Below are 26,164 nucleotides of genomic sequence, written 5' to 3'. Positions count from 1 at the left end.
TGGTTTTCTTTATGCGGAGAAGCATGGTGGTGAGCCACTGGTCCAACCGCGAAATGGTGTCGAATTCCTTCACCTGCAAATCAGAGGGAAATTCTAATAAAATTCTCTCATAACAAATGTGTGACCTATGTGAAGGCCATAAGTATTTGGACTGGGGGGGGGGGGTCTGTGTAAAATGTCTGTAATAATAAGTTAAATCCGTTAAAATAAAGGTTAAAAGTCTGCACTTCAACCACATATTGACGCTTTTCAAACGAACTGCTGCAGAAACTCGTTGATTCTGCTGAAAGGAAACTGTCCACTCACCGAGTCCGTATAAGCCTCCACGTTCTGCTCTTCAAAGGCATCTAGAAGTTTCTGGTTAGATAAAAACAATAATACTGTACATCAGAACCACACAACTGCAATGCCAGGACAACAGGCTATAGTACACTGTCTAGATGACTTTAAACATTAGAAAATGAAGTATTGCTTCTAGCGTTGTTAAACGCCAGCATGGCTTTCTTAATCCAGTCTGAATTGTTGAGGGCTTAAAGTGTACTGGTGCTTTTTTAATTTTATGCTGCGGAGTGAAATGGTTTCGCAGGAACGTTTAAGCATGAGGCTTTATTTTTATTAAACTGTTGTTTTTCCATTACTAGCACGTAAATGTGAGCAAGTTACCGACAGTTCTGATCGAAAACTACGGAGACGAGAGCAGGAGGGAAGCGGTCTCTCAGTAGTCGGCAGAGTTCTACTGCTCTCTCTACATCTAGAGGATTATCCAATGTTGGTATTGTACGTTTGTGGATTTAAACTCTAAAATAACATCAGTGCTTACCTTCAACAGCTTGCATTCCCGCGCGTCTGAAAAGGCCGGAAACATCTCTTCATACTTCTGCACAGCGAGCTGGACGACAGGAGGGCGGATATTAGGAAAAAGAGGCTCACGAGACACTTTCTGCACACGGGGACAAGTTTGAGTGTTGCTAGTCTTACTTTTGCATTCAGCATGTCTACACAGAAGTGACAGAGCGCTGCCTTGAAGAAGTGATCCTTGGCACTGTATTTCAGGAGTGTACTGTCCATCGCGTGGGTTCCAACCTAAAATCACAAAAGTTGGAATTGGTTCCCACAAGCGATTGAGCAACATGTTGGTGCGAAGGCTGCTGGTGAGCATGATCTCACCTGTTCATAGATCTCAATGGCTTTTGGGTACTGCTCCAGCTGAGCCGCGTAGGTTGCTACTTTCAGAAGGCACTTGTTTGCTGAACTGGAAGGCAAAAAGCAGAGAAGCTTCTCAGCACACAAATACTCACAGACATCAAGGCAAGTTTATCTGTAGAGCACATTTCAACAACAAAGCGATTCAAAGTGCTTCACATAAACCCATTGAAAGCATCAAAACATAATGCAGAAAAAAACAAGATTTAAAAACAATTAAGAACATTCATTGTAATACATTAAAAAAGCAACAACAAAAAATAATCTGGTTCAATTAAAGGCAATCATGGGTCAAAGAGTGTCAAGTTAACGAAAACTGCACAATCATAAAACTAATGATTCAAAGAGGAAAACAAATTGCATTCATTAAAAGCAGAAAGAGTATAATATTGCTCATCTAAAGTAATCACCTGGTGGACTCCTCCCCTTTGTAATAATCTGCTGCTTGTTCATAATGAGCAATGGCCTGGAATGGAAATTGGAGAAAATGTTTTTAAATAAGTCAAGCAGAGCTTAGGGAAGTTTGAAACATTATCAGCTGTTCAATTAGAAGCCATAATCTGCCTTTAAAAAAAGGGACTGAATACATACAGTAATACACATGAAACACAGATATCTGACCTTGTCAATGTCCACCATCTCAGTCTCGTATATTTCAGCAATCGTGATGTGATGTTTGGCTGCGATGGTGAAGCGCCCCTATTACAAAAGACAGACAAACACGATCAGCAGGTTTTCAACAGAGTTTCATGTTACATCCTTCATTTTGTTCCTCTGTAAATATTGTAAAAATTAAAAAAAAAAAGAAAAAGACTTTTCCTGTCAGTCCACTCACCATATCAGTGTATATCTCAATAGCTCGATTGAGGCAGTTTATGGCCTCTGTTGAGAAATAAAACATAAATATTTTTAGACACGTCGAGTAAAAACAAAGTGAGAATAAACTTCCCCGGACATTTGCACCTGTTTTTCCTGGTGCAAAGCTATGTTCTTATTGCACAGTGGGAGAAGCCGTAAGTAATGTGGTTTAACTATGGACAACCTGAACCTGGTCGACCCCAATGACATCAGCTGACACTGACTTCAAGCACGTGTCAGTTGGAACTGAGAGAGCAGCTCGTAAAGGTGAGTAACTATCACCTTGTGGATCTGCTTTTTTGAAGGCATTTCCAGCGTCTATGAAGTTGGTCGCCGCATCATGTTTGCTTTGCATCTGGAGGTGCAGGCGAGCCGCCTGGGAGAATGCGTTCCCTGCAGCTGAAAAGACAACGTTGCACCTTAAGAAGAGCTGAAAGTCTACAGAGAGCTAACAAGAGTACAAAAGGAAGGCGATTGTTGCACACGTTATCATCACCCCATATCATTCTTACCACACCAATTTTTGGCCATTTTGTACATGTTGGCTGCCCTCACATACATGTCACAGGCCTCTTCCGTCTTGGAGGAACCCCTGTGGGAAAGCATTCATGCATAGTTGAACATTGGCAAATATCAAGTGCAATATTTAATAACTATATATTGATAATGTTGGGGTTTGACAGACAGGCATTCCCTGATCACTCAGCCAAAACATTCCTGTGGTGATGTATATCATATATGTTATATAAACCAAGCTAATTTAACTCCCAATTGGATTTTTATTCTTTTAAACTTCTGTTGTCAAAATGAATAATGCTGAGCAATTGAACAACTGTGATCATCCTTAAATGTGAATCATTAGTGTTAACAATTATATTGGGCTATTATTATTATTACATTGCATCTCATACAATATTTGATATCACATACGACATCATACTATCTTATCTTACTCAAGTTATTCTATTTTGCTACGTTCTATTTATATATCAAGACAGAGACCATCCACTACTTAATCACACACACACACACACACACACACACACACACACACACACACACACACACACACACACGAAGTCTATTTACTAGACTGCTAACTTCTTTTTAGTCCCATTAATACCTGAATGTCCATGTTGGGATCAATAAAAGCTTATCTTATCTAATCTAACTCTGAGCAGGGATGTAAGTTTATAAATTTAACAAAAAACGGCTTCAATTACTCAAACTGAGTTTGGGACTACGACATCCATTCTCAGCAATGTCGGTGGGCCAATGCTTAACTCACTATTTTAACTTAATCCATTGCAACTCACAAAACTGTCCCACCCTGCAACTGTAAACAAACATGCGCGTGGGATTTGCGCCGACAGACTGAGTGGCCAATGCACGGTTTCTCCCAGTAGATGGCGCTAAGACAGCGACAGTAAACTCATACTAAAGTAAATTCACGTTACACTGGTCATTTGGAATAAACTACAAACTAACTATTATATAGGCATATTGGCGTTGTGTAACTGAGCCTCGTTCACTGCTGCATGTAGGTCATCTCTTTGAGACTGTTCTGTTCATTAGCGATCTGAGCGAAGATAACGCGACATAAAAGCTAAACTGTAGCATTATCTTGCATAGCTTTGACCCCGACAACATCACGTGAGATAACGTTTAACACAGCACTTTGTGGCAGTGGGCTCACTGTGGTTGTTTCTGGGACCCTAGGTGGGCAGCCATCCATCTTCCGCTTAGTTAGCCTTTAGCTTTGACAGAATTAGCTCCACCGCAGCTAGCTAGCAGCTAACTGGCACACTCACCCAAACATCGCTCCGAAAAACGACGTCGACGACTTCATTTTCTTCTCAGCCTCGGCTACGAGAGCCATTGCTTCCTTTTCTTTCCCGCTATTGTCCATCTTTCGTATTCCTGCTCGGATGTAGAGGGAAGACCGAGAAAATGCAAAAGTCAACAAACTTGCTATTTGGAGTTAACAGCAGCGGAGTTGGTTCGTCTTGTCACGTCACCTGCCGCAAAGTAACTATCGCCCCTGTCATGTGACAGGGGGGGCTGCTGCGTTCAGGTGCTCTTTGTAATAGTTCAACTTCTATCCTCCCAAAACACAATACCACGGTGTAGAAAATGTACTCAAAGTCATGCATTAAACATTTTACTTATGTAAATTACAAGTATTAGTATTCATATATATATATTCGTTCAAAAATATTCAAAGTACTCATTGTGCATAATGTGCCAGTTCAGTAAAATGTATATTAACTTATTCTGTAAAAAACAAATAATGCAAATACTCAAATAATGCAAATAATATAGTAATATTTCTTTTTGTTCTCATGTAATGGTTATTTTATATCAGTAAATTATGTAAAGATAGTATAAGTGTATTTCCACTCAGGATGCTAATAGGCTCAACTGCAAAGATGATTTGATTGATTTGGTTTAAGTTGGTACAACATATTTAAAGAAGTTAAACAAAAAGGCAAATGCAATTCAGCTTATTATTCAGCTGAGCGGAACTGCAAAACACCTGCTTGATGTTAAAAATGTTTTGTCACATCCTTTTTTATGACAATAATTATATTCCATAGTGTTGTAAAACATGTTTGTTCTGCTTCTCAATTTAATTTTAAGAATCATAATAATTTATCGCCCATTGACAGCTGGGATCGGCTCCAGTGCCCCGCGACCCTAATGATGATAAGCGGTTTGGATGATGGATAATAACTTATTGGCCAAGTTGTTGCACATTTAAAGAATAATACCGATATAGAATAATACAACCATAATAAAAACAATAAATATAGTGCAATAATAGATACATGTAAACAACAAACATATAAAAGTACTTTCAAACAACCTTCTGGTTATTTTAAGTCTTAGCACAATATCTGCAGCATTTTGAACCAAACATTGACTTTGTCATTCACATTTGAACTTACTCCATGTTCTTGTTCTAGATTACTTTGGGTTAGATGGCCAAAAAGTTCCTCTGAAAGTGACTAGACAACGTGACTGTAGGTATTATGTAAGCCTTTAACCAGATGATTTTGTTATGCACAGCTGTCCTAGGGTTTAGATGTCCGTCCTGCCTGAAAAAGAGACATACATATGATTCTCCCGAATGCTGATCAGCAAAGCATTCCCAAAACATTACAGTGTTGCTGCCATATTTGATACTTGGAATAAGAGATTGGAGAAGCATAAATTAATAACTGTCTGAAAAAAGCTCCCTATACAGAGTCCTCTGGTCAGCCACTATCGTTCCAGATTCCACTTTGAGCTTTGGATCAGGATGTTTTAGCTCTGCCAGGCAAAACAGTTGGTTAGTTCTTGGATGATTTAAAGTATAATCATTAGCCTGACAGCTATTATGAGGAAAAGTCCCCACATTTCCAACTTTCCAGACTAATTGGACACAAAGACTATGCAAACCTTTTGTATCTGAAAGTGACAATATGTGCACGTTTGTCCTCATAACTTCTCAGAAACGTTTCAATTATGTGAAATATATATATTGAAGGGGAAATTCATAAATTAATGTATTGTACATGACTTCTCTTTGATGACAAATGTCTTTATATTTTTGCTATTGAGTAGGGAAACAAATAAGGCGTGCTTGGTCGCCAACCTTCCAAGCATTTATAATGATTTTAACATACATGATTAGGTTTTCCTCAAGATCCACTTTTTAATGAGAACTTTTACTCGTGGAAACGTTAGTAGCCTAATTTGCTTACATATTAACAAAACCTCACTTTTACATACTTAAAGTAAGGTTTTGAATGCGGGATTTTTACTTGCAGTTGAGTATTTCTCGATGTGGTATTCGTACTGTTCTACTTATATCTAAGTATTACTTGAATTACTGAAGTACAAGAGCCTCTAAATACAATAATAGAGCTCAGCTTCAGCTCCCGACGAGGCACAACAATTTCCATTCAGGCAAAACGGAAGTCTCCTGTTTCCTGCCTGTAGTTGGGTCCTGTACAGCAGCCCGTGCGAGGCTGTCCTGGAGACCCCGCGCTGCCTGCACCTCTATCGTCTCGGGTGAGTTTGTTACAAATGTTGAGATTTTTCTATTTATCCAAATAACTGTTACAAAGCTGCAATTTTCGCGCACTGCAGCGAAGCCGCAAACTGCACAACTCTCGCAACCGACACGCCACATTGCTGCACGGCCCGGCACACATAGTCATTTTCCACCGAATTCCCAAGCATACCCCCCTTCATCCAAGAGTATTCCTACATTTACTCATATTTTGCTTGCAAGGAGAGATAGATAGCTCGCTACGCAATTGCGTGTATACTTCTGAGCAATCAGCACTGTCACGTTGAGGTTGAATCGAGGTGCTGCTTTGCAACACGAGTGTTAAAATTGTGTCACTCGGTGGTTTGTTTTGAATGTCAAAGGCTCAAGCTAGCTGTGCGTCTGAATATTGTTGATAGCTGGATTGGCTTAGCTTGCTAGCTAGCTAGGCTAACGAAATTCAATCCAGATGCATCAAAATGCTGGAAATGGACGTAAAACGGGATTTTGAAATTTAACGTTTTATTTAATTAGAATCTTAAGCCACTCGTGTCGCTGTTTAATATTGCGTAATGTAAAGAATTTGCAAAATATGCATGCAAAAGCTCTCTGAAAACAGCAGCTAGCATGTAGCAAGCCGCTTGCAGTCTCCATTCATATCCTGCGCACTGGCTGCTCACACCGAGTAATGGCTACGATACGCTGCCTTTTTAGAGCGGCAACCGGGGATGTTTCTCTCAGGACCGTGGCTATATCGTAGACTTGTTGTTTGGGTTTCACTGGAAGCGCCAGGCACAGTTTGTGGGGACTTCGGGGTGAATTCAGCGAGAGCCCGCACTCTTAATCTGTCCAGGTTGTGTGAAAACCGCGCGTTTTCAGTTTGTTGTCTTTTGCCGTCCGCTATTTCTCAGTGTGTTGCAAACACAGCTGCTGCTTGATCTCTGTAGTTCATACCGGCTTTGTGGAGGCGGATTTTTGGACATTGTGTGTATGTGTGTGTGTAAAAACATGACATGTTACAACTGATGATGACGATGAGCTTATGCTGTAAAATGTACACCCATTGTCTTTATTAAAGTGTCTTTGCTTTATTCTCACAAGACCAACTGCAGAGATTTCTGACAGCAATACTGATGTAATGTGTTGAGTTATTACTCGTAATTGTGACAAAACAGCCCATGTGTGATGAACTATTCACACTTGGCATTGATTTTTTAATAACAAATATATATATATATATATATATATATATATATATATATATATATATATATATATATATATATATAATCACAAGGGAGATTGTTGTGTTGCAGTGCAAAGTGGAGAAAAATATACAAAATCTAAACAATAAAGAAAACAATCAAGAAAGTGCACCAAAAAAAACAAATGTAAACAATGTCAGACATTTAATTTACTAGTAGCTGAACAACAGGTTTTGTATGTTTGGTTTAGGGTACGAATGAATAATGAGGCAGTAAAGTAATTATTTCCTAAAAATAAAGGGTTGACGGACTGACATTGTGGTTAACAACCATGTAACCACATACTACTTTCTTCTCTGAAAGTAATCAAGAAGCTTAATTAAAGGTTATTCTGCAATAATAACGGAATTGCGCAATAATGATGTCCTGCATAAAATTTCTGAAGGAATCCAATAAATGACATTTTAATGTTTTTATCTAAATGATTGCTGATAATTTATCACCATGTGACATTGCTCCTTACACTGAGGCAGAGGAGCATTTGAAGACGATCAACATAATATAGCAGCATTTATATCTCACTGTCCCACCAAACAACCAAAGCACTAAATATGGAGCTACAATATCAAACACAATACTGAAAAGTTATGATGTAAATGTAACTGGACATATGGTTGGACATATTAATCTGGGGTAAGGGTAATTTTTGTGTTTTTAAATTAAAATGTGTTATTATTATGAATGAAGCTAAGCCAATCAATGGACTTACAACCTTTTTCATCTTTAACAGTTGTCATGGATGATGAAGATGGCAGGTGCCTTCTAGATGTAATTTGGTAAGTTACTGCTGACACGGTGAAAGATCAGTTTCATATTGAACAAACCGCTCAGTCTTCTGAGTCATCTCGTCTGGTACTGTTGTGAATCGCATTGTTTTCTCCTGCAGTGACCCAGAAGCTCTCAATGACTTTCTTCATGGATCTGAGACCCATGTAAGTATGAGAAAGGAAACGGAACAAAGTCAACAAAGACACGTGTGTCAGGCTTGTGATTTATAGTTACAAAAAATGGGTTTGTAATTGACGGGATGGCGAGTCTTAGGTGTGCATATTGTAGTTGGGACTTGCATGACGTCGTACTTTAGTCACTTTCGGATAACACAAACATGCACACGGAAACCCATGCCCCGCACTACCTTCATTTATTCTTTTTTTCACGGCTTCCTCTGCTCAATGGTTGTCTTTGCTTTTTAATTGCACTATTTATGCTTTCACCCTGCCTTCCCTTTTTATTAGGCTAATTCACAAAATGAGAATTGCTAATACTAACGCTTCCCAACTCTGTGTTATTCCTATCATTTTGCCCCTCTGTCGCTTATCTTTTTGCTGGTTCTTAACAATCTGGGGTCTCGGGACTGTTTTTCTGTCCTTTCCTTGTCCTCCTCCTCTGTTGATGGTCTGTATGTTTCTCTGTCCTGGTGGCTTTTGCCTGCTGGTTTGGGTGCCTTTTGGTTTCTGTCTGTCCTATCCTGGGTGGGTGTGTCTGTAGTTGGACACTGACGACCTATTGGATGGTTCGAGTGATCCCTCAAGCTCGTTCTTCTCTACCACTGGGGTGAGTAAAATCCCCCAATCCTCCTCCTCCTGTTTTCTATCCTTCTATGTAGCACGCACCTCCAAATACCCTCCCTTTCCACTAACATATCTACACTCCAAGAGCTTTGACTTGCCGCAATGATACGAGAGGTTTTTGTGCTTGTTACAATGTAACAAAGGTTTTTTGTGGGGTTTTCATGTCTGTACTTCTGTGGTAACTCGGTTGCACTGCTCACCATCACATCGGGCCATTATTTGCATCCATCACCTTGTTTCACTTCTTTCCTGCTTTCTTTTAAGGGCCTTGTTGCAGAGGTCCAGCCTGCGGTCCAGCTGTCGGCCAATGAGCCGGCAGGCTTACCCAGAGTCAGTGTTGACCTGGACTTCCTGGAGGATGATGACATCTTGGGAGGATCCCCGGGTGGTGATGCAGGGAGCAATGGGATCGGTACAAATCACGAGCCATGTGACATCCTGCAGCAGAGCTTGGCTGAAGCCAACATCACAGAGCAAAGCTTACAGGAAGCAGAGGCTGAGCTGGACCTGGGCTCCTTTGGCATTCCAGGCCTTACGCAGGTGGTACAGACACTGCCTGATGCCAGCCTCTCTGGGGCTGCCGTTGGTGTAGGCATAGGTGTTGGTGTTGGGGGAGCAGCAGCAATTTTTCCTGGGTCGGCCCAGAGCATCACGGCTACTCCTCCCAATGCCACGGCTGACATGCTGGGGTCCGTGCTTGCTCAGCAGGGCCTTCAACTCCAACCCCAGGTCATGAACAAGGCCATTAGTGTTCAGCCATTTATGCAGCCTATGGGCCTGGGAAATGTGACGCTTCAACCCATTTCAAGTCTCCAAGCGCTTCCTAATGGGAGTCAGTCTGGACATTTGGGTATCGGACAGATTCAGGTTGTGGGTCAACCTACAGTCATGACTATCAATCAGTCTGGGCAGCCTATCCTAGCTAAAGCCATGGGTGGTTACCAGCTGCACCAGTCTGGGCAAGAGGTATCAGGTGCTGGTTCTCAGACGGCGCTTGGGGGCTCAGGTGGTGGACTTCTGATCCAAGGTAACAAAGCCACTTTGGGATCTCCAGCTTTAAATGGACCGGCTGTTTGTGTCAGCAGTTCAAACAGCAGCAGTGGCGGTACAATGACTGCTCCTGCTGGGATTCTTGGCTTTGGCAGCACCACTCTAAGTTCAGGAATTGGACCCCAGGTGCAAACTCAAGGCCAAATCATGCAGAACGTGATCATCCAGCGCACACCAACACCCATTCAGCCTAAACCCCCTCAGGGGGGAGCCATCCAACCGAAACTCTTCAAACAGCAGCAGCAACACTCGCAGCCATCGCCCCAACCCTTGCAAAACGATGCTCACAAGGCTTTAGGGTTACAACAAATTCCAGTTTCTGCTGCTCAGAATGTAGCCTTCCTGACGGGAAAGCCGGGTTCAAATGTTGTTCTGAGTACTCAAGCCACAACACAAGGCCAACAGTTTCAGCAAACCTTATTCAAGCAACAAGCAGCACAACAATCTGGCAAGCCCCTCAGTGTACACTTGTTAAACCAACAAGGCAGCATCGTTATGGGTCAGAATCACCAGTTTCTCCTGCCACAGCTACAGGCAGGTGGGCAGATCCTGACCCAGCACCCTGGGGGGCACATCATAACTAGTCAGGGACCTGGTGGACAGCTCATCGCAAACCAGATTTTAACTGCAAACCAGAACATCAACTTGGGTCAGATGTTGACTTCACAGGGCCATCCTGGTGCCCACATCCTATCTGGATCCATTCAGCTCCAACCTGGCCAGATGGGCACACCCACCCTCTTTCAGATGCCTGTCTCATTGGCCCAGAGTCAAAGCCAGACACAGACCCACACTGTCTCAGGTCATGCCCAGACAGTCATACAGGGCATGCCGATCCAGAACTCCCTGACCATGCTTAGCCAGGTGGAGGGGCTGAGTCCCGCGGTCAGCCTTCAGCCAGCCCTGCAACCTCAGCTCGGTGGTGTTCCCAGCAGCAGCAGCAGCAGCAGCACAGGAGCAGCAACCATGGCTCAAGGCCAGCCGGGAGAGTGTGTTAGTGTGCTGGGTAGCTCCACAGACCAGGCTGCTCATCCCACTCAGCAGCATGCAACGCAAGCCTCTATCCTCACCATGCAACCAGGTTCCTCTGTGTCCACCGTTACCACGGTACCCTCTTCTTCTCCGTCCATGTCTGTGTCCACCTCTTCCCCTGTCACAGCAGTGGGGCTGGTCCCCCATCAGGCTCAACACAGTCCAGGGAGGTTACTGTTCACCAACCAGGGCTCCAGTATGATCCTGAGCCAGGAGTCTCTGCAGATGTTCTTGCAACAGGTCAGTGTTCCACTCTTGGCATCTTCACTTTAATTATGTACTGAACAGTTAACATTGTCTTGAAATTTTTTTAATAACATGCACGGAGTGTTATCTTGCTCTGACCTCTTTGGTGTACTATTTTACTCCCCATTCCCTCCAATCCCCTTCTTCCTTCCCTCCCTCGTCCTGAAATGGTAAATGTGCTCCTATCAGGAGCAGCACCACCAATCAGAGAATGAGTCAACCCCCTCTGTGGGCGTACCAGCGTCCGTAATCGTCAGCAGCAACACCGTCACTGCTCCGGCCCCTGCTGTCCATGACAGCCAATTAACTGACTCTTGGGTGGGTCAGAGCCACAGTCCTCCCCCTGGCCCCTCCCACATGACAGCTGTGGTAAAGCAGGTAGAAATGCCCCTTTATGTTAAGCCCCACCCACTTGTTGCTGCTGCTGCCGCCACAGTGTTAGGGTATATCTTACCTTTCCCCGTCACTGTTCTGTTCTTCTCTTCTGCATTAGTCATTGCTTTCATGGCACTCACTTGCAATTCCTCAGCTCAATAATTACTTGCTTGCAGTGTCTGTGTGTGTTTTTCTAACATTGCTTTGTTGTATGTAAAGGCATGATCATTCCAGTTGTCCATATAAATTGTATGTCAGCCATTGGGCCATTTCAATATTTAGCTATTTGCACGGCAATACAATGTAGGACTGGCAATCAAGTGCCAGTTTTTTTTATTTTTTTTTATTTTTGAAAGTGTAAAACTAATTTGGTATGTTTATCATTCATTTTATTTGGAAAACAAATACAAAAAAAGCAAGCTCATGCTTTTAATATATGAGATACCAAGGTGCCAGGAGTCCCTTTTTACAGCTGCCATTTTGAGATGTCATTGTCGGGGAAAGACAGGTGTCGTTAGTAACGTAAATTGTGGCCCTGTTTCATTTAAGTGCGCCATCGTCCTGGTATTGTGCATGCTGGCTCACTGAAACCACTGTGAAACCCGAAATACAATGGGCCCGTAATTAATTTTATTAATAACACTTGTGTTTACCCGGGCTGTGAAGGGCTTTGGGCAGCTTGTTTACCTCTTCACTAACACTCTGCTCAATCAGAATCACTCAACTCACCCTCATCTGCAGCACTACTGACCAATGACTGATCAATCAATCCACACCTCTGTCAACCCTGCCCTTATTGTTTAGACTGTCATGTGCTTCCAGTGCCACTACCCCATGTAACCCCTAGTCCGACCCGTGTAATAACCCCAAAACAATAAGTCATGCTCCCTAGTCCCTGAAGTCTTCAGGCCCCCTTCTACTTCTCCATCACAAGCCCGCAGATTTTTTACTTATTGCTTTTGTCAACTGTTTTTCTTTTTGGCTCAACAAATGATCATTGCTCCCTTTTTATGTGTGATCCTCTTCAAACGCTACGAAAAAAATCAGTTGGCTACCTCTACTTCAGCAGCTGCTAGATTTTAAAGTCTAACACTCTGCTTTTGTTTTGTTTGGTGTTGTTCTACCCACCTTTTGTGTAATTTTGTATCAGGGTTGGGCGATATTTTCATATTGATTTCCTGTGGAATTGCAATAATATTGATTATCATTTTACTATTGTGCAAGTTAACCATTTCAAACAAAGTATAATTAAACCCCAACAAAATATATTTTGGTGTTTGTTTTAAATGTGTGAAGAGTTTTGTCTCTTCACACAGTGGAACACTGTCGTTGTAATAAACACTTTACACGTAATCATGGATATGTTTGCATGCATATTATAATAAATATATTTTTGATTTTAATTGAAATTCTCATATCGCCCAGCCCTATTTAATTGTGTAAAATCTTGAACTATAAACTAGAATCATATTTACTATACTGTTTGCATGCAGAACGATCAGTGTATGATTTTGTGCTTGTTTTTCCTCCTCTGTTAAAATAGTGTTCTTGGATCAAATAAGCATATCAGTAATTTCTGACTCCGCCACTTCAGGTACCCTCCAGTGGACATCAGCCGGCCCTGAAGATCCAGGGCATGTCCCCAGTATTGTCTGCCCCAGTGGCAGACAGCCCACAGCCTTCCCAGTCTCCTCTCACTCTGAGCCAACAGATCCAGTCGCCGCACCATCAACAGCAGTCGCGTCCTCCCTCTCAGCCTCAGCCGCAGCCTCAAACTCCCTCCCGCTCATGCACACCCTCAAATCATCCTCAGCTCTATATTGTACATAACCAGATGGCAGAGTCCCCCCAAACCGCTCAACAAGGCCAGCCGCAGCAGACCCACATTCAAGTACAGCTTCAGCCTCAGCCACGACCGGCCTCACATCCTGTCCCTTATCAACAAGAAATGCCTCCCATGTCACAGTCGCCCAAGCCTCCTGCTACACCTCCCTCACAGCACCAGTTCACCGCTCTTTCTGTCAGCACTCCTGTTACTGCTGTAGTTAAAGCCCAGGTTCCCATCCACGGCCTGACAGCAGAGCAGCAGCACCACCTGCAATTAATAGGAGCGCAACTTCAGACCCTGTCAACCATCACCCAGCCCTCACCTCAGCAGAAACAGCTGCTGGAGAAGCTCCACCAGGTATAGTCCCAGTTCACCACAAACGTCTTGAAAATGCATGCATTGAGAGGTTTTAACTTCACATGCTACGTTTTCACCCTCCTGTAGTAAACATGTGATGTAATAATATGATCTAACACAGCTCACACTGTTGAAGAATGTAATACGCATATGTCTTATTGTCCATATTTTCCACCATTCTAACAAGTTTAATATATTGATAAGAGGGCAATAAAATCCCATCAGTGACTATTTGTAGTAGGGACGTAAACCTGGTATTTTTGCGCTTAAATGCATCATTTCCAACCTACCAGTACAAACCAATAGTCGGAGTAGCCTTTAGGAAACCAAACTAGTTCAGAATCTCTTAATCTTAGTTAAAACTGATGTGTTTTCAGGTTCAGCAGAACATCCTGCTGCAGGCCAAGCAGTCTACTCAGCCGCAAGTCACCGGTCAGTTCAGCTCCCAGCAAGACGTGCCTGTTGATCAAGTGTTGATCGCACCATCGGCCAACACTGGTCCACCTGCTCAGCTTCTCTCGGTGCTGCAGCCAACGCCGTTGCTTGTCAAAACTCCTGCTACAGGTCAGAAACAATTTGCCACAAACGACGCAACACGACAGGGCCTTGCCCACTCCTCAAAGTGTTCCCCCCTTGTAATGAATTGTTTCCTCTCGTTTTAGCATCAAGTGACTTACAGGTATTCTCAGGAGCCCAAGGGCCAGCTGGAGCAATGGTGAATCAGACTGTCACTCCTGCCAGCCTTACCCAGCCTGTACAGGTACAAATCACACCTCAAAGCCAGTTCATTTGTAGGACATGCAAAGGTGGTCATTGTAGTCTGTAAAATGTGTAAGTTCATGTATTTTGTCAGTTTCCAATCCTCCTGATTTTCCCCACAGGTTCAGCCAAAGCCAGGGGTGATGAGCTCAGTGGGAGGGATGACTCTGGGCCAAGGTGGGATGCAGATACAGGTGTTAGGAGCTAGTCTTACTCAAATGCCTGCTCTACAGCCTCTCGCTCCAGTACAAACTCAGGTAAAAGGAGTGCCCCTGCATGCAAGTGTGCTCCTAAAACAAACTGCCTCTAAGCTTGAAGGTGTAACTCCTGTTTTTAACGTGTCTTCGCATCACAGACAACAACAATGAAGATGCCTTTCAGTGCAGAGCCCAGCAAAGAGGCCAGGTATTTGCCGCACTCGTTTCCATGGCTCATTTCTGTCATTTCATAATAGTCTTTTTGTAAATCATATTTTTGTAAACGCATGCAGGATGCTAGAACAGCTGAGGAAACAGCAGGGTTCAGTGCTTCACCCAAACTACAGTGATCCCTTCCACTCTGTTGAGGACACACTGCACAGACTGCTGCCTTACCATCTCTACCAGGGAACTGCCAACTCTTCTCAAGACTATCAAAGAGGTAATAAACTGCAGAGCTTTTGGTGCAGCCAATTTACAGTTTACTACTTAATCCCCCAATGTTTGCGATCTTCATGAACATCTTGGTTCTCCTGCACAGTGGATGATGAATTTGAGACGGTCTCCAGCAATCTGCTGAAAAGGACCCAGGCCATGCTGGATAAGTATCGCCACCTGCTCTTTTCTGAGTCAAAGGTAAGTTTATAAACCAGCATTCTTACCATGTGCCTTCTTATGTCTTCTCTGTTCTGAATTGATATTGAACTGATGTTTTTTGGTGTTTAAACCCGAGCAGAGACTAGGACCCTCTGCCGAGATGGTGATGATAGACCGGATGTTCATCCAGGAGGAGAAGATTGCGTTGGGTCAGGACAGGATTTTGGCCAAGGAGAGACCAGGTACCCTACCACTGTTTGTGGCCATAAATGGCTTTGTGGTCTTGATCTAAATTAAGTGTATGCTAATAATATGTTTTTGTTTATTTAATTGCAGAGGAGTTTGTGGCAAACGCACGCATGTTGGAGAGTGTAGTTTCATCCCAACATAAATCCTCTTCTGCTGCGGCTACATCCTTGAGTGGAGGTGTACCTGCTGCTGTCCCTCCTCCACCACCTGCCGCTCCTGCCTCAGCCCCTCTCCCAAACATTGCCCCGAATCTTCCTCCCGCTGCGGTTCCTGCCCCTGCTTCAGTTCCTGCCCCAGCTCCAGCCCCTCCTTCCACCAACCCTTTCCCCTCTACTAAACTAGTAATAAAGCAGGGTGGGGGCGGAGCCTCTGTGTCCTGGTCCAGCAGCTGTCCTCCAGCAGCACCGAGCAGGCGAGTCGAACCCACCAGCCAGAGCTCCTCTTTCGGTCGCGCTTCAGCAGCATCCTCCTCCTTCTCCTCTTCGTCCTTCAATTCTCCGGCGGCCGACGACGACGACGACGCTCTCCCACAAAGAACCAGCAAACCGCCTATGAAGACCTACGAGGCTCGCAGGAGAATTGGCTTGAAGCTGAAGATCAAACAGGATCAAACAGGATTTAGTAAGGTGGTCCACAACACTGCCTTAGACCCAGTGCACACACCACAACCTCAGCAGAGCAGCCAGTCCATACCCCAGCCTCAGACTCAGCCCCAGTTTGAAGCTGCCGTACCGCACCCAAAGCCGCAACCTTTATCAACCCCTCCTTCAGTCATCAGAACTCAGTCTCCTGTATGCGCTGCTTTTTCTGCCTCATCGGTCACCACAACAACCGCTCAGTGTAACCCACCACTGAGAGGTAATGTTGCCCCCACTGCAACCCCATCTTCCTCTACCTCTTCCTCCCACACATGGTCATCGTCCACCTCCTCTTCCACTCAAATGAACGGGACATTGGATCACGACAACGTGGGTCGGGTCAAACACAATTCTGCCTCCACTGCCACTCCCTCACAGACAACGTGCCGTCTCCCCCTTCGAAAAACATACCGGGAAAACATAAGTCCGCGGGTGAGACCTGGTGTCCCAGGGGGGGGCGACGAAAGTTTGTCTTACCCGAGACCCACACCGTCGCCCCCCGGGCAGGAGGCCTCCCCCTCGCCCCCATTAGAGCGGACAGTTATAGCCAGTGTGAAGGTAGAGAAAAGAGGCAGGGAGACCTCGCACACTCACGCTGAGTCAAGCCACGAAACGAGCCGATTAGGGAGTGCAATGCAGGGGCTGGATGAAATGGACGAGGTGTTTAACCGCGGTATCAAAACCGCACAACACCATCATCATGTCCCACAGCTCCCAGAGAAGGAGCGAGGGGAGGAGCGCACAGACCCAGAAACGGATGTAAGTAAATACAAGAGGGCGAGTGGGAAAAATAGACATCGGGCAGGTGGGACATTCAGAATGGACCCGCACGCCCCTGGGCCTCCCTCTCCGGAGTCCTCCTTCACACGAGACTCTTTGCTTCCCGCGAAACGCTGCAAGTCGGACTCTCCCGACATGGATAACGCCAGCTTCTCCAGCGGCAGCCCTCCGGATGACTCTCTGAACGAGCACCTGCAGTGTGCCATCGACAGCATCCTTAACCTGCAGCAGGAGCCCTCTGCCCGCGGGCACCACATTAAAGGGGGCCACAGCAGGTCACACCAAAGCCAGCGCCCAGGGGGCTCGGCAGCCTCGTCCCACAGACCCTCAGTACCACCCTCCTCTTCTGCTTCCTCGTCCTCGTCCTTGGCCCAGCACCCTCAGGTCGGTGGCCGTGGCCACAATGGCAGCCTGGTTCCCCAGACTCAAAGCAGATAACAGCCCCTCAGCCTCAGGCCTGACTGACTTGCGGGAACTAAAAGACAGATATGGGGGCAGGGGAACGAGGGCTTTGTGAAAACAGTATCACTGTACTATTCTGCCGAGGTGTGTTGGCTTTGTTTGTCCATTTGAATTGTCCAGACCTTTCTTTGACATTTACAGCTCGAGGAAGACCTGTGGTGAAATAAGTGAGAGTGTGGTCAAAAGTAAAACTGTCTTTGTGAATTGCTGACTTTAAGAGGTCTGGCATTTTGTACATGTTCCCTCAGCCAAGCTCAAGTAACAAGAGGAAATTGTCAAGAGATTTCTTTCTTCCTTTTTCGCTTTTGATCTGTTCTTTTCCTCATTTGGTATTCATACATTCCTCTCCTGTGGCTCGAGTCTCTTAACCACATTGGTTCTTTTCCTGGTGTACACTCAATGAGCATAAGGCAGCTCATTTAAACAGTTATGTTAAATGAAGAGAATACAACCAGGTATACACTGCGAAACGGTAAAATACATATAGTGTCTTCTCATACTAATCAAATTTGATTATCTTATCACAAAGGGTTAACAGCTCATGTTCAATTGATACAGACCATCTCTTTATCTAGAATGAATGTCTTTAGTCACACTGCTCACAAGGCAACTACTCTGTCTGGAAAAAATCAATTACCCTCAGCCTCGCTCAAGTCTGCATTTGGCCTCGCATGCATTTTAAAGTGTTGACATGTTGAGGAAATTGCTTTGAAAAACGTTGAGGTTGTTTTCCTTTTGACTTCTCTTGGGTACTGTATTACTGTACTGCTAAGATGTAAATGAAATGTGAGGAAAGTTGGTTCTTTTCTGCATCCAATGTCAGATGATTTTCCAGGTTTTTCTTTTTTGACCACACCTCCACAAACTCACACACACACACACACACACACACACCTGCTCTCCTGATGACTGGGATGCCAGGTTGGGAGTTTATGCATTTCAGTCAGCAGGGGGCAGGCCAGCTTGAACCGTTTCTGTGTTCTTCTTTTTGCCTCCCATCTGTTTTTTTTGTGTCTTTTTTTATTTTTCATAGCCCGGTGGACAATTCAAACACAGCACAAGCGTTGAAATGGAAAAAAAGGAACAATAATAATGTACAAAAAGACAGTAAGAGAATTTGAAGTATAGTATTACAGATTAATTTTGTATTGTATTTATTGTGTATAATGACACTTTTTAAAAAGAAATGTACATTTAGTAAAACTGTAAATTAAACCGTGCTTCTTTTATGAAACATTTCAGAGGCTTTTAGCCGTTTGTCCAGCTTCAGGGTACATTCTTTTGGATGACTGATGATGATGATGATGATGGTGGCTGTGGGGTGTGTTTTCTATCGGACAGCCAGCAGGCGGTGTGTAGAAGTGGAAAAGGAGAGCTGGTTTGTGTGCTTCATCGCCTGCAGTGTTCACAGAGTTTGGGAGGAGCAAGAGAGGAAAACTGTCACATCTGTAATCGCATGACATTTTACAGTAGGTCAAGTAGAAGAAAAAAACAGGCAAAGGGTGCAGCACGAGGATATGTTTATCATTTAAAATATGCATAAGGACGCTGACGTTGTGTCATGTTTAAACAAGAAAGAAAGGGAAAAAAAAAAAAGACGACTCCACCCAAATTATTTACTCAAAACCCCACCCCCTTCTCCTCCAGGTCCACGCCCTCTCCACAGCTCTGCTCATCCCTGTCCTCAGCCGAGTGTTGTTGCCGTCCACAGTGTTGCCAGGCATCCCTGGAAGAGGAGGCGCATTCAAACCTGGGGAAGCGAGCAAGGGGAGAGACCCATTCGCCTGCGTGTGGTGAGCCTGTGTGTCTTACTGGTTGCCTTGTGTACTTTCATCAAGCCGAGGAAGGCGCCTTGCCAGATCTGGAGCTCATCTGAAATACATTAAGCTGAACGATCCTCTGTAGTCCAGCTGCGTTGACGCTCCACCGAGGGTTTCTATTCGCTGTCAGACGTACACCCATACATGTAGCAGCAGCTCCTCCGAGAGACTGTTTAAAGTCAAAATATTTTCCAGAGTGGAAGACTGCAGAGAGAGAGAGAGAGAGAGAGATCCAGGCGCTTCAAGAAGTCTGTGCTTTCTCCAAAATAACTTGGTAAATACTCTTTTTCAAACTTTAAACATGGCTCTAGTGATCCGAATGTATTTCAACTTGTGGTTTTTGAGTGAAAATATCACAACTAAGCTGCAGAATGAATGAAATCGCAAACTTTCAAACTCAATAGAGTGTGAACAGATTTTTCCATTGCTCCATTTGGATATTAAAGTACGCCTCCCCTGCTGATACATGTTGCTCCTGCGTGTTACATTTCTTGTTTTAAGTCCAAGGCTGTTGCAATTGTGGTGTGCAAACCCACAAGGCCTTTTTTCCTAAACTTTAGAAATTGATGCCAGAGTCTAAACAAACCTTTTATTCCCACGAAAACCCTGTAAAGCAACGTTTACTCGTACAGCTCGGCTGGCACAGGACTTTTAGTGTGTAATTTTGGGGCAAATCCCCTTCAATGTGTCTCCTGTAGATCTCCAGGCTTCGCCATTTTGACAAAGTTTTTCTACACTGGTCTTGTGACATGTCAGAACTGTGCTGCCTATTCTTCTCTGGCCAGATTTTCTTCTTACATTTTTGTTTAAATGGGGAAGAATCTGTGCACAGATGAGTTAATATCATCTGACACGTGTTTCACCCTTGTGCCTTTGAGTCACTGTTTCTAATGAGTTGAGCCTTCATTTCCTCATCCAGTGTTTGCTCTTATGTGTACGACGGTTTAATTTGTTTTGCACGTAAAGGCTACCCGAAGATTTCTTTTCTGAAAGGAATTGTTAAGTCGTGCACTTATCTCATGTTCCAGCAAGAGGAACTACCGGGGATAAAAGGAATGTCTTACTCATTTCACTGTCTTAAAATGAGCTGCGCCTGTGCAAATCCTCACGCAGGGTTGGGTTTGCAAGTTTTCCAGCGTGAACACCAACTTTTTCCAGGCCTGCACTGACAATGCTTGGCTGGCTGCTGGTGGGCTGAGGCTCTCTCCAGTTTCCACATCCTTACTCGAGGTTGTGGCAGACGATGAGCACCAGGTGCAAGAAGAACACGAAGACACTTTTTCGCCATCTGGATCATCTCTTCTTTTCCCTTTCGATTAACCTCTACGTGTCTCCTTTTCTGTCCACATTACAGGGGCGAAAAGTGAGCAGCCACTGTTGGCAAAGGGAAAGATCCAGACTTCAAACGTAAACCCTGTCGTCCCTCTCGGCGTGCGCAGAGGAGGTTTCAAGGACGTATGAGCAGTGTTCACATAAATACAGGAAGCACCTGAAGGTTTTCCAAGGAAATACAGCTCCAAACAACAGACACTCTCTGACATTGATTTTTGTAAGAGGCTCCCTGTCTTCACGTTAGTCAATCAACATGTCACGCTGGGGGAGAAAGGATGTGAAGAAGACGCCAGAGGTGATCCGCACCGTCACAGAGGGGCTCAAGTCCTTGTATCGTAAGAAGCTGCTGCCTCTGGAGGAGTACTATGGCTTCCATGACTTCCACTCTCTCAGCATGGAGGATGCCGACTTTGATAATAAGCCGATGGTGCTGGTGGTGGGTCAGTACTCCACTGGAAAGACCACGTTCATCAAGTAAGACCATGCATCAAACATGTATTCACTGTTAAAAGGTTGTGTGATCCAGTACTTCAATCACAAGCTTTATATGTGTGTGACAGGTATCTCCTGGAGCAGGATATCCCTGGGAGCAGAGTGGGGCCTGAACCCACCACTGACTGCTTCACTGCCATCATGCATGGGGATGTGGAGGGAGTCATTCCCGGGAACGCCCTTATTGTAGACCCCAACAAGCCTTTCCGCAAACTCAACCCTTTTGGAAACACGTTTCTCAACAGGTGAGAGCGGGGGGGTTATTCAGTGCGTTGTATCTTGATTTCTGACTGAGGCAGCCGGATAGATGTCAGCACAAAATGGACAGACTATGTGAGAGAACTCAAGAAGAAGGGATACAGGGAAGGAGAGATAACAACGTTTTGTAGCTCTTTGGAATTTTAAGTCCTTGTGCCAAATTTCAGAGCGGGGAGGCGCTTTCCTTATTTGTGGAAAAATGGAGGAAGGGAGCGATATCACCCGAGAGGGTGACGACTGTAATGTACTTAGACAGGAACTGCAATGTACCCAAGTTCAAAGACGAGGTCAGAGGGCTCCACGGCCCCTCGGGGCGAAGACAAACAGATGATGTCACAGACTTTGAGGCCCATGGAATCTGCAAGAGAAAGCTTCACACTGAAGCACTTTCCTCTACTCTGTTTACTGTCTGGACAGCCCGATTTCGATGTATATTTTTCTACTATTGTAAACCAAGAAAAGAGGTCACGTGTTTTAAAAGAATAAAGTGCTGTTAGCTACTAGAAATGTGGACATGCAGGCTGGAAGTGAACATACAGTCGTGGTGTCCGTGGGGCTCCAAACGTGAAATTTCTGATGCCAGTTTTCCAGAGTCTCCCTTCTCCCTCTACAGGGCGTGTTTGACTACGTATTTGCGTCCCTCCGTTTGCTTTGACTTCCTGTTGGGGAACCGGTGGGCTCGTTAAACTCATAAGCCGCAGGAAGTGGTGTTGTTGTTCTAAGCCACACATCATTAGCGGGCCTTATTGTTTGATTCTGGCAGAAGTGGTCATTTTCCTTCAGGAAGCCCCGAGCAATGAGAGGCCTGCTTGAACACAATGGCCTTCGGTGGGAGCGGCGAGGGTGAGGGGGGGAGGAAGGGGCAGCTTCCAATCTGCTCCTCGGATCACATTGGCTTCTTTGATAAGCGATAACTATTTTTTCACATGGTTTAGATTATTTCCTCTTGCCCCGATTTCAAACAAAACTGACCCCTGAACTTGGTCTAATCCTTGATTGTGTGACTTGACTCCTGTCTGGTGACGATAACAGGTTCCAGTGCGCCCAGATCCCCAACCAGGTCCTGGAGAGCATCAGCATTATTGACACGCCGGGGATCCTGTCCGGTGCTAAGCAGAGAGTGAGCCGAGGTGAGAGAAGTTACAAAGGTGAGGAGAGGGAATGAGGGGCCCGCAGAGACACACATCCGTGACCATCGCCTCACAAACTCATGACCTCGGCACGCCTGGCTAACCCATGGGACCAGCTCACTCTGTCACCATAACACTTGGCAGCGAGGCAAGGAAACATCTCAGCTGTACACTGAGTAGCCAAAAAACACCCTAATCAAGAACAGAGATGGTACAGACGAAGATTCTGTCAACACATCTGGAGGAGGAATGTACCGTTTCAAAAATAACTATCATCATCATCTCACAGTAGTTTTTTCGCTTTTCTGTTCATCCATGCTTTAATTAAATAACTCATTATTACTCAAGTCAATCTGCATGAACAACTAATTATTTTAAAAGGTCAGTGCATCCAAATGTGTTTATTACCTCACTTACCACGGTGGTATCTTGCAGCTGGTTTTAGTTTATCTGCTGAGATTTCAAAATATCTCTGATATTTCCGCCTCCAATCAAAATACAATGAAGATGAACGACATGTTGTCTGTGGAACTCGCAGCCGAGCAAAGTAAAGAAAAGGAAAAAAAGAAGTTTCTCAATAATCCAAACTATTAATTTGGTACAACGTAGTTCCAGTGCAAACTGCTCCCAGTAAGGTTTACTGGTTCTCCACAGTAATTGGGACATTGTTTTTTGTAATGCTGCTGTTTCAGTGTAGAAATACTCTGTTAAAGTAAAGGTTTTGTATTAAAAATGTAATTAAAGTAGAAAAAGTGAACTTTTATGCAGAATGGCCCATTTCAAAATAATATACTTCTAGTGTAATTGTAATTGATAGATTAATGTACATATCAAGTTAACATTGCAGCAGATAAAAGTAGGGCTAATTTTAATTCCTATATTTACTGTGTAGCTTAATCTTTAACAATATGTATTATATGTATTAGTAAATGCTATTTTGTGTTAACAGTCTGTATCTTTAAAGTAACTAGCAACTAAAATGATCAAATAAATGGAATAAAAAAGTACAATATTTTACTCAGAGCTGCAGTGGAGTCGAAGCATATTTTAACATAAAATAGAAATACGACATCAAATGTTATTTGAGGACACTACTTTGAGTAAATGCTGTTTGTTACGTCCGGTCACTGCACATGTTCCATGTTAAAAGTGATTACAAAGTGGTGTCGTGGACAGTGAAGCGCTGGTGTCTGAGCAGCTGGGTTGGACAGATAAGAGGTGTGAAGGGTTTGTGTCTGTGTCGACCTTCTCCCTTCTCCTGCCCCCTGTTCTTCCTGCCCACTGTACACCGCTCCGGTTTCTTAATATCTTTGTTCTTCAATCTTATTCTATCCAAACAGGCTATGACTTCCCGGCTGTGCTGCGCTGGTTTGCGGAGCGCGTGGACCGCATCATCCTGCTGTTCGACGCCCACAAACTGGAGATATCAGACGAGTTCTCCGAGGCCATCGGCGCCCTGAAGGGCAACGAGGACAAGCTGCGCGTGGTGCTTAACAAGGCAGACATGGTGGGCACCCAGCAGCTGATGAGAGTGTACGGTGCACTCATGTGGTCTCTGGGGAAGGTGTTTGGCACCCCGGAGGTCCTGCGTGTCTACATTGGCTCCTTCTGGTCCGAGCCGCTGATGGTTACAGACAACCGGAAGCTGTTTGAGCTGGAGGAGGAGGATCTGTTCTCTGACATCCAAAACCTTCCTCGCAATGCAGCTCTGCGCAAGCTCAACGACCTGGTCAAGAGGGCGCGACTCGTTCGGGTGGGTTTTTCTTGGCCTGTCTACATGCACTTACTCAGTGCTTATTGACAGGTTGACGTACGTGCACTTTCATCCTGTTTGTGGTGTGAACACCTCGGCATATGTTGTGCCTTTTCTTAATCCCAGGTCCATGCCCACATCATCAGCTATCTGAAGCAGGAGATGCCTTCTGTCTTCAGGAAGGACAATAAAAAGAAGAATCTGATCTACCAGCTCCCAGTGATTTTCTCTAAGATCCAGCTGCAGCACAACATTTCTGCTGGCGACTTCCCAGATTGTACTAAAATGCAGGTGAGTCTTTTTCTCTTTTATTACGAGTGGGCACATCTGGAAAGCAACTATGCAAAGACTTTTCTTTGACTTCTAACAGTTTAGTTGTATTTAAATTAAACTTGAAGTGCACCAGCTAACACATTTGAATCATTCCCTTTTGGAAGGAGCAACTGATGGTTCATGATTTTAGCAAGTTCAAAACCTTGAAGCCGAACCTGATGGCGGCCTTGGATGAATTGCTCTCCGCTGACATCGCCAAGCTGATGCCCCTCCTGCGACAGGAGGAGCTGGAGGCAGGCGAGCAACTAGGTGTGCAAGGTGGAGCCTTCATTGGGACCCGGGCGGGACCGTTCGGAGAGGGCGACCCCTTCACGCATGAGAACGGAGACGGGTGTGAGGAGGAGGAGGACTGGGTGGTGACCAAAGACAAGCCCAAATATGACGAAATCTTCTACAACCTCGCTCCCAATGAGGGCAAGCTAACCGGCAACAAGGCCAAGGACTGGATGGAGAGCTCCCGCCTGCCCAACTCGGTGCTGGGCCGCATCTGGAAGCTGTCGGATGTGGACCATGACGGCATGCTGGATGATGAAGAATTTGCCCTGGCAGGCCACCTGATTGAGGTCAAGCTGGAGGGCCACGGTCTGCCCCCTGAGCTTCCCACACGTCTGATCCCGCCCTCCAAACGCAGGCAGAAGGGCTCTGATGCATAGACATGTCACAAAGCGGAGCTGAGAGAGACTCTTCTCCTTTGGCTGTGCTACTGTTTGTATTTCCTCGGTTTTTTCCACCCCAGACCCAAGTCAAAATGTTTCTTCGAGAACGATTTTGGTCTCGCACAATGGACCATACTGTATTGAAGGTTAGTCAATCCTTTGAGACTGACTGCAAAAGATTGCGCATTAAGCAGTCACGGGTCTGGTTGCTTCTTCCCTTTGACTCCTCAGTTAGCTTTTTACAATGAGTATTTAAAATATATCTACTTGTGTTTGCATATCATAAATAATTAAAGGCTGGCACCCTCTAAGTGAGCAGTATTCAAGATATATTTGAAAGAATACAGAGCTAAACTTTTCTGTATTAAATCTTTAAAATAAAACATTCCTTCAGTGACTAGATTAGAGTGCACAGTAATGATCATTTGTAGGATTTGCCCATTTTCATGTCCGGCCATTTCAGAGAGAATAACCAGACTTGAAAATTATTTGTTTATAGCATTTTCAACTCGAACTGGCAGCACAAGTCTAATAACCTGAATGCATTTCACTTTTGATGCTTTACGTACCACAGTTTTGTGCATAAACTTTATACATTATTTTTGTAATAGTTGCTGTTGTTTATTATGTACCGGGGCTAGACATCAGTTGTGTAAAAGAACATGACATGCTGAGATTAACTTTTGACTGATCTATTACTGACTACTGTACACAGCTCCACCAAATGTTCTATGTTAACTTTTTGTGTAACCAAATAAAATACCCTGACTGTGTTTTGTGTCTTCAGTGACCATTTTATAACTGTAAAAACAAAATGGACAAAGCTTGAAAGAATTGAGTTCTTAAAATGTCTCCAATGAAACATCCAGTATGTCACACACAGGAGA

The 26,164-nt window shown here is 44.4% G+C and overlaps 3 protein-coding genes across 7 annotated transcripts in view; 2 read left to right on the top strand and 1 right to left on the bottom strand.

The window, feature by feature from the left end:
* napab (N-ethylmaleimide-sensitive factor attachment protein, alpha b) overlaps positions 1–4,074 on the bottom strand; it is a 5,141-nt gene extending 1,067 nt beyond the window's left edge. The window contains exons 1-11 of the mRNA XM_068585690.1: positions 3,873–4,074; positions 2,574–2,653; positions 2,344–2,460; positions 2,039–2,085; positions 1,825–1,902; positions 1,614–1,669; positions 1,168–1,252; positions 979–1,083; positions 821–889; positions 307–357; positions 1–73 (exon numbers count right to left, since the gene is read on the bottom strand). The exon at positions 1–73 is cut by the window's left edge and continues 1,067 nt beyond it. Of these exons, the coding sequence (XP_068441791.1) occupies positions 1–73; positions 307–357; positions 821–889; positions 979–1,083; positions 1,168–1,252; positions 1,614–1,669; positions 1,825–1,902; positions 2,039–2,085; positions 2,344–2,460; positions 2,574–2,653; positions 3,873–3,970 (859 nt within the window). The 5' untranslated portion in view covers positions 3,971–4,074. The remainder of the gene's footprint in view (positions 74–306; positions 358–820; positions 890–978; positions 1,084–1,167; positions 1,253–1,613; positions 1,670–1,824; positions 1,903–2,038; positions 2,086–2,343; positions 2,461–2,573; positions 2,654–3,872) is intronic.
* A 1,985-nt stretch (positions 4,075–6,059) lies between these two features.
* On the top strand, positions 6,060–18,670 carry bicra (BRD4 interacting chromatin remodeling complex associated protein). 3 transcript variants are annotated; one of them, XM_068585086.1, is made up of 14 exons: positions 6,060–6,117; positions 8,093–8,138; positions 8,249–8,294; positions 9,198–11,255; positions 11,451–11,639; positions 13,231–13,821; positions 14,199–14,385; positions 14,484–14,581; positions 14,703–14,837; positions 14,936–14,985; positions 15,071–15,219; positions 15,319–15,413; positions 15,514–15,616; positions 15,711–18,670. In XM_068585086.1, the coding sequence occupies exons 2-14, from the start codon at positions 8,098–8,100 to the stop codon at positions 17,477–17,479; spliced, it is 5,511 nt and encodes a 1,836-aa protein (XP_068441187.1). In that variant the 5' UTR covers positions 6,060–6,117; positions 8,093–8,097; the 3' UTR covers positions 17,480–18,670. The 3 variants fall into 3 exon arrangements, with proteins under 3 accessions (XP_068441187.1, XP_068441186.1, XP_068441189.1); XM_068585085.1 differs by having other exon boundaries at positions 15,511–15,616; XM_068585088.1 differs by lacking the exon at positions 11,451–11,639 and having other exon boundaries at positions 15,511–15,616.
* A 499-nt stretch (positions 18,671–19,169) lies between these two features.
* ehd2b (EH-domain containing 2b) lies at positions 19,170–26,050 on the top strand. Of its 3 annotated transcripts, none has more exons than XM_068585307.1 (7): positions 19,170–19,296; positions 20,678–21,129; positions 21,216–21,392; positions 22,438–22,553; positions 23,876–24,288; positions 24,415–24,579; positions 24,726–26,050. In XM_068585307.1, the coding sequence occupies exons 2-7, from the start codon at positions 20,909–20,911 to the stop codon at positions 25,272–25,274; spliced, it is 1,641 nt and encodes a 546-aa protein (XP_068441408.1). In that variant the 5' UTR covers positions 19,170–19,296; positions 20,678–20,908; the 3' UTR covers positions 25,275–26,050. The 3 variants fall into 3 exon arrangements, with proteins under 3 accessions (XP_068441408.1, XP_068441409.1, XP_068441407.1); XM_068585308.1 differs by having other exon boundaries at positions 19,204–19,597; positions 22,438–22,535; XM_068585306.1 differs by having other exon boundaries at positions 19,204–19,597.
* The last annotated feature ends 114 nt before the right edge of the window (positions 26,051–26,164 follow it).

This window comes from Clinocottus analis, unplaced genomic scaffold (assembly GCF_023055335.1).
Source record: "Clinocottus analis isolate CAN_PGR_092001 unplaced genomic scaffold, fCliAna1.0.p SCAF_2, whole genome shotgun sequence".
Taxonomy (NCBI): domain Eukaryota; kingdom Metazoa; phylum Chordata; class Actinopteri; order Perciformes; family Cottidae; genus Clinocottus; species Clinocottus analis.
The sequence above is the reverse complement of the archived record's forward strand: the minus strand, read 5'-3'. Positions and strand labels throughout refer to the sequence as shown.

Bases quoted from the DNA above. Each gene is read 5' to 3' on its own strand.
- bicra (XM_068585085.1), top strand. From the start codon at position 8,098: ATGGATGATGAAGATGGCAGGTGCCTTCTAGATGTAATTTG. The intron at 8,139-8,248 runs GTAAGTTACTGC...TTTCTCCTGCAG, and splicing joins TGCCTTCTAGATGTAATTTG to TGACCCAGAAGCTCTCAATG. The intron at 11,256-11,450 runs GTCAGTGTTCCA...TGCTCCTATCAG, and splicing joins TGCAGATGTTCTTGCAACAG to GAGCAGCACCACCAATCAGA.
- ehd2b (XM_068585307.1), top strand. From the start codon at position 20,909: ATGTCACGCTGGGGGAGAAAGGATGTGAAGAAGACGCCAGAGGTGATC. The intron at 21,393-22,437 runs GTGAGAGCGGGG...TGACGATAACAG, and splicing joins GGAAACACGTTTCTCAACAG to GTTCCAGTGCGCCCAGATCC. The intron at 24,580-24,725 runs GTGAGTCTTTTT...CCCTTTTGGAAG, and splicing joins CAGATTGTACTAAAATGCAG to GAGCAACTGATGGTTCATGA.